The 11,115-nt window shown below is 46.9% G+C and overlaps 1 protein-coding gene across 4 annotated transcripts in view; it reads left to right on the plus strand.

Annotated features, from left to right (window-relative positions):
- Positions 1 to 10,581, plus strand: part of Cacng7 (calcium channel, voltage-dependent, gamma subunit 7) — a 36,195-nt gene extending 25,614 nt beyond the window's left edge. For all 4 annotated transcript variants that reach the window (XM_030243125.1, NM_133189.5, XM_030243124.1 and 1 more), the window contains 2 exons: positions 8,307 to 8,452; positions 9,051 to 10,581. In XM_030243125.1, the coding sequence (XP_030098985.1) occupies positions 8,307 to 8,452; positions 9,051 to 9,308 (404 nt within the window). In that variant the 3' untranslated portion in view covers positions 9,309 to 10,581. The remainder of the gene's footprint in view (positions 1 to 8,306; positions 8,453 to 9,050) is intronic.
- The last annotated feature ends 534 nt before the right edge of the window (positions 10,582 to 11,115 follow it).

Here is an 11,115-nt window from a genome sequence, read left to right on the forward strand (position 1 = left end):
GCATAAATGTTTAGGGGGAAGGTGTCAGTCTTTCTTGGCCACAGCCCTCTTCACGGCCACCAGCACGTGGCTCAGCTTCTGTCACCTACTCTCGGGGCAGATGCGCATGCCCACCCTTTCCTTGATGAACTTGCAAACTTGTCCTTGGACATTTTGAGCAAGCGGCTCCATGGCCCCACGGCTTGTAGCACGTAGCCAAGCATCTCCTGGACTATCTGGTGTGCTTGGTGAGGCCGTGCCTCGCTTACTGACATTCTTCGACACCTTGTGGCCTTTGTTGAAGCGCAAGGCCATGGGGCAGCACAGAGCTGTGGCTGCTGCTTTCACGGTGGCCAGCACAGGAAGGATGGCTCCACCCAGAACCCAGGGGTATCTCACCTCTGATTCTCAGGGTCTGTTTACCTGGGTTTCATTAACTTCCAGGGTGGCCTGGTGCCCTCGCACAGCACAGCCACATCTCTATGGAGCTCCGAGTACTCCAGTGACTATCTCTTCATCCTTTATAAAGTTCTATCACTTTTCCTTTATCTTTCATGTTGACGTTTTTATTGTAGAGGGCAGCCCCACAATATTCATCCCAGCGGATTCAGGTCACACATTTTCAGTGGGAACACCATAGGAAGGAAGGAAGGACTTACTCCCCTCTGACACCTGGCGCTGAGAGCCTGTCTGCTGGGCACCAGTGATCATAGCTTGCTCAAAGTGGTACCTGATGGGTCAAGAAATCACAGTAAAGGATGTGTCTTATCTTTGCTAGTTTGGAGACAGGGTTTAATGTATCCCGACTTGGGCTCAAATTCACTCTGTAGTTAACGATGGCCTTGATTTGATCCTGCCTCTCTCACAGGGTAGTGCTAGCATGACAGATCTGCACCACCATTGCCTGGTTAATATGGTGCTAGGGTCAGAACAAGACTTTTGTGTATTCTGGGCAATCACCCCCTTCCTAGCTGAGGAAGATGCTTTCAACCTTTCAGTAATAAGTAGGTATTCGATGCGGAGATTCTGTTATCCTTTGATTTAATATCTGTGGGTGATTTTTAAAATATAGTTATTTTATTTTTAATTATGCTTATCTCTGTGTGTGGTTATGTGTACATGAATGAGTACAGGTGACCTTAGAAGTCAGAAGTGTTAGATCCCTTTAGACCTGTAGTTACAGATGTTGAAGGCCGCCATGTGGTGTTGGGAATCAAACAAGAGTCTTTTGAAAGAGCAGCCAGTGCTCTTGCTCCAATCTTCGGAACAATCTCTGCAGCCCATTGGTGATACTTACTTACACCTGGCATTGTCGAATGTGTATCTTGTATCTACCTTTCCATATACATGTGTAGATGGATATGTTACTGAAACCAACTTTTCCTCCTATTCCTTTAATTTTCTTTATTCATTGTCTAGTATTATTATTATTATATATGTGTTTGTATGAATGCAAGCTTGCTTTTGTCACTGAGTTTGGAGGTCAGACAACACCTTTGAGAAGTCGTGTCTCTCTGCATCATGGGTCTGAGGATTGGACTTAAGCCATCAGGCTTGTGTGGCACTTTGACTCAATGAGACATTTTATTTACCCAATTAAAAATGTACAGATCTGTTGCTGCAATGTGGCTCAGTTTGTAGAGTGCTTGTCTGGCATTGAAGAGCATGGTTTCCTTCCCCAGAAATGCATAAGACAGGCATGGCAGTGCACGCTTGTCACCCCAGGAAGTGGAGGCAGGAGAATTAGTGAAGGTAAGGTCATATTTAGCTACATAGCAAGTTCTACCCAGTCTGGGCTAGGTGCAGACCATATTTCTTTTTTTTTTTTAAATATTTATTCATTATATGTAAGTACATTGTAGCTGTTTTCAGACACACCAGGAGAGGGTGTCAGATCTCATTATGGATGGTTGTGAGCCACCATGTGGTTGCTGGGAATTGAACTCAGGACCTCTGGAAGAGCAGTCAGTGCTCTTAACCGCTGAGCCATCTCTCCAGCCCGCAGACCATATTTCAAATAACAAAATAATCTGTACAGAATTTGGGTTATGGGCTGGTGAGATGGCTCAGTGGGTAAGAGCACCCGACTGCTCTTCCGAAGGTCCAAAGTTCAAATCCCAGCAACCACATGGTGGCTCACAACCACCCGTAATGAGATCTGATGCCCTCTTCTGGAGTGTCTGAAGACAGCTACAGTGTACTTACATATAATAAATAAATAAATCTTTAAAAAAAAAAAAAAAAAAAAGAAAAATCAAAAAAAAAAAATTTAAAAAAAAAAAAAAAAAAAAAAGAATTTGGGTTATAAGCCAGGCGTGGTGGCACATGCCTTTAATCCCAGCACTCTGGAGGCAGAGGCAGGCAAATTTCTGAGTTCGAGGCCAGCCTGGTCTACAGAGTGACTTCCAGGACAGCCAGGGGTACACAGAGAACTGGAGCTAGCTCTGTAGACCAGGCTGGCCTCAAACTCAGAGATATGCCTGCCTCTGACTCCCAATTTCTGGGATTAAAGGAGTACACCACTACCTCCTGGGTGTAATTTCTTATTTTTGGACAAAAGGACACTTTACTGTCCTTGGCTTGTGCCCTTGGCTCTGGAGAGAGTCGCTTCCCTTGGGGAACGAGTTCAGAAAGAAGTTGAAGCAGGTGTGGTGGCACGCTTATGGGATCTGCACTCTGGAGTTGGAGGCAGGGGATCAACAGCTTGAAGTCAGGCTGTGGGGCATAGCAAGGGAGAGCCAGCCTATCCTACAACAACAACAACAACAACAACAACAACAACAACAAAAGAGGGAAAGAAGGAGGGAGGGACGAGAATGAAAGTTACCGGGATTGTTCACCACTCTTGTTCTTATTTATTTATTGTTGCTATGTGTTTGCTTGCTTTGGCTTGCTTTGCTGTTGAGACAGAGTTTGCTGTGTGGCTTTGACTGCTCTCCACCCCCTCCCCCTATTCAGCAAGCTTTCCGCCATCACACCTGGCTTTGGGTTTATTCCTTGAATGTATAAAATACTAACATAATTCCAGGGATGAAAATCCTGCAAATGTGTGTACTTCTCCTCAGCTCCTTGTTCTCCCTCCGCCCTGGTGCAATCAGCCTCTCTTGTTTGTCAGCTTCCCTCCTCAGGCTTAGTTTTGCAAAAACAAGCAGATGCACATGGGCTGGGTTGGTTCTTTCCCCCCATTCAACACTGAGGATTGAATTTAGGGCCTCACACAAGCTAGGCAAGTCTCCTCCACTTCCACATTCCCTGCCCCTTACTGGGGGATTCTAGGAAGCATCCTACCACTAAGCCACACCCTTAGCCCTCTTGTTTTGTTTTGTTTTGTTTTGTTTTGTTTTGTTTTCCCCTTTGTTATTTTGACAACAGTTTTACTAGGTTGCTCAAGTTGGCTTTGAACTCACAATGGATCAGGCTAGCCATGAACTTTTTTAAAAAAGATTTATTTCTTTTCTTTATATACTGTTGCTGTCTTCAGACACTCCTGAAGAGGGGATCCCAGAAGAGGGGATAGGATCCCATTACCGATGGTTATAAGCCACCATGTGGTTGCTGGGAATTGAATTCAGGACTTCTGGAAGTGTAGTTCGTGCTCTTAGCCATCTCTCCAGCCCCTAGCCATGAACTTTTATATGTGGGTCCTGTGTAAGAGCAGTAAGTGCTACTGAACACTGAGCCATCTCTTCAGCCTTTTTACTGTATTCTTTGTTTGTTTGTTTTTGTTTTTGTTTTTTTGTTTTTTTGTTTTTTTTTTGAGACAGGGTTTTTCTGTATAGCCCTGGGTGTCCTGGAACTCACTCTGTAGACCAGGCTGGCTTCGAACTCAGAAATCCACCTGCCTCTGCCTCCTGAGTGCTGGGATTAAAGGCGTATTCCCATGTCCGGCTGTATTCTTTTTTTAAAAAAAATTTTTTTAAATTTATTAATCATTCCATTCCTTTGTATCAAATAATATCCCACTTCCTGGTTACCTCTCCAGCAACCGTTCCCCCATCCCACGTATTCCCCCCTCCCCTTTGCCTGTATGAGGGTGCTTCCTCACCCACCCATCCTCTCCCTCCCCCTCCTGTATTCTTTTATTTTGGGTTTTTTTCCAAGGCAGGGTTTCTCTGTGTAGAGCTGGCTGTTCTGGAACTTTATATACCAGGCTGACCTCAAACTCACAGAGAGCTACCTCTACCTTCCGAGTGCTGGGATAACTGCCTACCTCAACTGTATTCTTTTTGGGAGAAAAAAAAAAAAAGGACGTTTTGACCACATGTCTGTCTGTGCATCATACGTGTGCTTGGTGTTCACAGAAATCAGAAGAGGGCATCATATCCCTAGGACTTGAGTTATAGATAGTTGTAAGCTGCCATTGTGGTACAGAGAATTGAACCCAGGTCCCCTTGAGGAGCAACCAGTGCTCTTAACCATTAAGCCATCTCTCCAGCCATCCTACTCTCTTTCTAAGGCAATCTGAGTTTGATCCTCAGAAACCACATAAAATTGGATGGAAAGAATGAAGTCCTTTATGTTTGCTGTGTTAGGTGCAACATCCCCCTCCACACACACCACCTGCTAACATACAATAATAAATACATTAAGATGATCTCCGAAGGTCCTGAGTTCAAATCCCAGCAACCACATGGTGGCTCACAACCATCCGTAATGAGATCTGACGCCCTCTTCTGGAGGATCTGAAGACAGCTACAGTGTATTTATGTATAATGATAAGTAAACCTTTAAAAAAAGAAAAAGAATTAAAAATATGATCCGTTCTTTCATGCTCGGCAGCGCATTCTAAGGCAGGTGTGGTGGTGAGCACTTTTAACTCCTTTGCTTGAGAGGCAGATACATGGAGATTTCCATGAGTTCCAGGCCAGCCTTCTCTACATAGTAAGTCCCAGGATGGCTAGGACTACATAAAGAGACTCTTTCTCAAAACAACAAATAAAAAAGTATATTCTATATATTTTTATGCACATTTTGTGTTTTCTTTCATTTTACATTTTATTTATTGAATGACTGATGGATTTTGGAGACAAAGTTTCATATAGTCTAGCCTGACCTTGAACTTATTTATTATTATTATTATATATATATATTTTTTTTTGGTTTTTTCGAGACAGGGTTTCTCTGTGTAGCCCTGACTGTCCTGGAACTCACTTTGTAGACCAGGCTGGCCTCGAACTCAGAAATCCACCTGCCTCTGCCTCCTGAGTGCTGGAATTAAAGGCGTGCGCCATCATGCCCGGCTTGAACTTATTTTTTTTTAAAGATTTATTTATTATTATATGTAAGTACACTGTAGCTGTCTTCAGACACACCAGAAGAGGGAGTCAGATCTTGTTACGAATGGTTGTGAGCCACCATGTGGTTGCTGGGATTTGAACTCTGGACCTTCGGAAGAGCAGTCGGGTGCTCTTACTCACTGAGCCATCTCACCAGCCCCTGAACTTATTTTTTTAAAGATTTATTTATTATTATATGTAAGTACAGTATAGCTGTCTCCAGATACTCCAGAAGAGGGTATCAGATCTCATTACGGACAGTTGTAAGCCACCATGTGGTTGCTGGGATTTGAACTCGGGACCTGTGAAAGAGCAGTCAGTGCTCTTTTTTTTTTTTTTTTTTTTTTTTCTGAGACAGGGTTCTGTCTGTGTAGCCCTGACTGTCCTGGAACTCACTTTGTAGACCAGGCTGGCCTCGAACTCAGAAATCCACCTGCCTCTGCCTCCCAAGTGCTGGAATTAAAGGTGTGTGCCACCACGCCCGGCCAGTCAATGCTCTTAACTGCTGAGCCATCTCTCCAGCCCTAATCTTGAACTTCTGATCCTTCTGCCTCCATTCCCCTAATGCAGGGATTACAGCTATGCAAGACCGTACATGCTTATATGTAATGTTAGGATTTGAACTCAGGCTTTTACACATGCTTAGGCAGGCACTTTATCCTTGAACTATACCCAACACTTTCTCCTCTTCCTCTTCGTCTTCCTTCTTTTTCTTTTGTTCTTCTTCACCCAACCCATTTTCTTCCTCTTCCTCCTTGTCCTCTTCTTGTTCCTCTTCCCCACCCCCTTCCCTCTCTCCTTCTTTTCCTCCTCTTCATCATCTTCTTCTTCTTTTTTGAGACAGGGTTTTTCTGTGTAGCCCTGGCTGTCCTGGAACTTGCTCTGTACACCAGACTGGCCTAAACTCAGTCACCTCCTCAGTGCTGAGACTTGCCATATTTTTCAATAATGATCTTTATCCTTATACACACACACATATATTTGTGTGTGTGTGTGTATGTATATATATATATGTGTGTGTGTGTGTATACGTATATGTATATATGTATGTATTTATATACATACATATATATGTGTATATATACACATATACACATATATATGCATGTATATATACATATGTGTGTGAAAGAAAGGAAAGAAAGGCTTCATTTGTGCACATGTAGTATTCACATCCTTGGAGAGATATTATCAGGATTATTTTAAAAGATGAATTCACTTGTTTTGTTTTGTTTTGTTTTTTGGAGACAGGGTTTCTCTGTACAGCCCTGGATGTCCTGGAACTCACTTTGTAGACCAGTCTGGCCTCGAACTCAGAAATCTGCCTGCCTCTGGCCCCCAAGTGCTGGGATTACAGGCATGAGCCACCACTGCCTGGCCCACTTCTAGTTTTGTTGTTGGTTTGTTTTTTCTGCATGTATGTCTGTGCAGCATGTGTGTGCAGTGTCTGTAAAGGACAGGAGAGGGTATCAGATACCTTGAAACTGCAGTTACAGACAGTTGTAATCCACAGTGTGGGTGCTAGGAAGTGAACTTGGATCCTCTGCAAGAGCAGCAAGCAACTGCTGAGGCATCTCTCTAGCCCCTAAAGAGTATTACGTTTTCTTTTATATTTATTTATTGAGGTATATGTGCAAGTGCAGTATTGCTCATTTAGAAGTCAAAGGACAACTTGTGGGAATCAGTTCTCTCTATCATTTATATCTTGGGGTTCAAACTCAGGTCTTCAGGGTCGTCAGCAAGCACTTTTACCCACTGAACCATTTCATAAGCATGAAACTCACAGACTTTAAACATTTGGGGTATGTTTCACATAAAACACAACTCACATATTACCGTGACTTTTATCTCCTTGGCTTATTTTACCCGATCCTTAGGACAGGAGTTATAGACAGTGGTGAGCTGCCACTGTGGTGCAGAGATTTAAACCCAGATCCTCTGGAAGAGCAGCCAGTGTTCTTAACCATTGTGCCATCTCACGAGCCACCAGCTCTCCTAAGAACACTTATGCTTTGTGCATGAGCATATACACATTCGTGTGTGTGTGTGTGTGTGTGTGTGTGTGTGTGTGTGTGTGTATGGGTTGACACATGGAATTGCTTTCCACCTTATATGGCCCTTCAAAAAGATGCCCCTTCCCTGGACCTCACCCTCTTGGATGATGATGTATTTCTTTGATCTTCTTGCTCTTCTTACCTCAGATGGCTTTGCGCCTCTTCTGGACCGCATAATGTTCAGTGAGATGAGCTTTGTAGCACATGTCAATATGCACAGAATGGGTGGTCACTATCCTGCCCTTCACCGTTCAGGTGCACTGAGATCTCAGATAGCAGGCATTGGGTGGGGCGAGGGCAGCTGGTGGATTCATTTCTGGGTTCTGTGCACCCAACCAAGGCCCAGAACAAGAGGTCATTCAAAACCCAGAAGTGAAGCCCAACCCTGTCATGACAGCTACTTGGGAGGCTGAGACAGGAGGTTCAAAAGTTCCAGGCCTGTCTGGGCAAGTAAGTTACTGAGACCCTGATTCAAAATAAAAAGCGAAAAGAGGGCTGGGGATATAGCTCAGTGGTAGAGCTCCTGCCTAGAATTTACCAGTTAGGGATCAAGGCCCAGTGATAGAACTCTTACCTAGATTCCACCACTGTGGATGCATTGCTCAGGTGCAGAATTCCTTCATAGAATCCACCAGTGAGAGGCTGGGGACATGGCTCAGTGGTAGAGTACTTTCCTAGGATTCACCATCAAGAGCTCACTGGTCGAATTCTTCTCTTGATTCCACCAGTAAGGGGCTAGGCTTGTGACTCAGCAAGAGTTCTTGCCTAGAATCCTCTACTGAGAGTCTGGGGGGTGGGGGGAGGTTTCAGTAATTGAGCATCTGCCTAGGATTCCCTAGTGAGGGGCTATAGGCATCGTTCTGACATAGAACACTTGCATACCATTTTGGGGAGAATAGGCTAAGGCTAGTCCTTGATATAAGGCAGAGGGTAGAGGGAAGCACTGAGCGGTCGGGAGTGCTCCCTTCTTATGGTCCTGGCATCCTTCTTCCCTCAGGTCTCTCCTTGGTGGTGGGCTTGGTCCTATACATCTCCAGCATCAACGACGAGGTCATGAACAGGCCCAGCAGCTCTGAGCAGTACTTTCACTATCGCTACGGGTGGTCCTTTGCCTTCGCTGCTTCCTCTTTTCTTCTCAAAGAGGTGATGTATTGGGCCCAGACTGCCAGTTTGAAGACAGAGGTGGGGCGGGATCGGAGTTGGGGGATGGGTGGTGGTGCTGGTGTTAGGGGTATTCCAGCCCCTGGAAGTCTGGAGCAGATGGAGCTCTGAAGATAGTGCCTTTGGATTTGAGGAGAGAAAAAACCTGAAGTTTGGACCTTCCTAGGTCTTAGAGTTGGGAGTCCTAGGTCCTGGGGAAGGACTCCCCGAACAGAGGACGGTCTGATTCTTGTGCCCAGGAGGAAAAGAATGCTATGGGTTATGAGGAAGGTGGTTGTAATCTCTGGGTCTCGGAGAGGAAAGAGCTGGGGGACCCATCTCTCTGCTTTAAAGCTGGGAGTGTTTGGCTGTGTGATTCCTGGGTCCAGGAAGAAGAGGAGACTGGATGGGGAGAGGTGCCTGAACTATGAGGGAGATGGGTTAGACTTTGATTTCTAACCCGTGGGTCCTGGAGGAAATGAGGGCTGGGCCTCTTGGGTTTTGCTGAGGTCTTGGGATGATATGCAGCTGTGATTCCTGGGCTCTGATAGAGAAGGCAGTAGGGTGCTGCCTCTGGGATACTGACTGTGCTTTGCCACAGGGGGCCGGAGTCATGTCCGTGTACTTGTTCACCAAGCGCTACGCGGAGGAAGAGATGTATCGCCCGCACCCGGCCTTCTACCGACCGCGTCTCAGCGACTGCTCCGACTACTCCGGCCAGTTTCTGCAGCCCGAGGCGTGGCGTCGAGGCCGCAGCCCTTCCGACATCTCTAGCGACGTCTCCATTCAGATGACGCAAAATTACCCCCCGGCCATCAAGTACCCGGACCATCTCCACATCTCCACTTCGCCGTGCTGAGGCTGGAGTCCCTCCCTTTCCTCTTTCTCCCTCCCCTCTCCCGCGCCTCACCCATGAAGCCCCAATTCCTTAAGGAACTCTAGGCTGAAGGATGCTGTGCCATCTCCAAGTTCCTACCCATCATCCTCATTTCAACGGCTCCACCCTTTTTCCAATCTCTCCTCACTGATTCATTATACTTCCAAATTATTCCTTCCTCACCTCGCCCCCGTGAGCCCGCCCCTTTCCCTTAGGTCCCTCCCCACCGGTTAATTCCAACCGAGTTTACTATCTTCTGGTGGTATCTTGCACCTAGCTCCCCCAACTCCGCCAGACTCCCGCTTCCGGTAGGGGTGCTGGGTTGGAGAGTGGGTGTAGCAGCCACTGGAATGCCCTGGAACTCCCGCTCCATTCTCTTTGCACACCACCAGGTGCCCTGCAGGTCGCTGGTGGCGGCGGGTGGGGATGAGCTTGCTCTGCCTACAGGGATATGACTATGACTGACCATGACCTTTCTGTTGCCTTTCCGGGACTCCATTTTCTCTCTTTTCTCCTCTGGAAGGTGACCTTCTGTCTTTCTTCTAATGTATTCTTCTTCTTCCTCCCCCCACTTCCTCCTCCTCCTCCGCCTTTCCCTCTCCCACCTCCTCTTCCCATTTATCTTTTCCTCCCTCCACCTGCTCACCCGAAGCCCCTAGGTGCATCCAGCCTCTCACACCAAACAAGGATGGGACCCCAGGGTGGAGGGAGGTTCCCTCATGCTATCTCCACTCCTGTGCCCGCCTCTTCCCCCTCGAGGTTCCTTCGGGGGAGGGAGGGGCAGTAGCGGGGGTTAACACCCCCCAAAACCTCCGTCTTCCATTTTCTGGTACTCCCTCTCATCCATGTCCCTCTTCCCACCTCAAATCCCCAAACTCTGGCCTCTTTCAAGGGCCCGTTCTCCCCCTTGGACAGATTGGGGGGGGGCGGGGGAGGTCGCCAGAAAACCGCCCATCCCACTCCCTTTATTAGGGGAGGAGGGCGAGGTAGCACAGTGTTAACACACACGGAACCAGAACGGCCCCGGGGTGGGGGGAGGGGGCAGGGGAGGGACGGGGGCTTTTAGTTTGCATCTTAGGGGGGAGGGGGGAGGGAGAACAGCAGCAGTTATAACCTGTCTTTACGCAGCGATTTTTAATGAGTCTGGGGGAGGGGGGAGGGAAGCAATAAGGGTGGGGAACCGGTGGGGTGGGGGGCCTGGCTCTGTTATTTACCGTGTATCATATGTAAATATCAATAAACTTTATTTCAAACACGTCTGTGTCTCACCAAAGGGAGGGGATTGGAAGAAAGGAGCTTATGGTATTGGTTTCTCTTAAGGGTAAAGTACTGTTATTCTGACTAGTTCTTGCCAGTTGTAATAGCACAGACCTTTAATCCTAGTACTAAGGAAGCCGAGGCGGACAGAACAGCGAGGACTACATTGTGATACCTATGTCTTCAAAAACCGTACACCACATGACCAGGCTTGCAATTCCAGCCTTGGGAGACAGAGGCTTGGGATTGCTGCAAGTTCTAGGCCATCTTTACTACATAGAAGGAGAGAACCCACTACTGGCGACATCGGGCCACACACATGAACACACACACACAGCGGCACGGGTTGCTTGGGAACCCTTCCCTTCCTCCTCAGCGTCACAACAAAGTGAAAAATAAACTGGCTGCAGTGGGAATGCGCAGCACTCGGGAGGCAGAGAAAGGCAGGCAGAGCTCCGAGTTCCAGGACAGCCTGGTGTACAGAGAGAGTTCCAGGACAGCCAGGGCTACACAGAGAAACTGTCTCAAAAAA

Source organism: Mus musculus, chromosome 7, assembly GCF_000001635.26.
Source record: "Mus musculus strain C57BL/6J chromosome 7, GRCm38.p6 C57BL/6J".
NCBI lineage: Eukaryota > Metazoa > Chordata > Mammalia > Rodentia > Muridae > Mus > Mus musculus.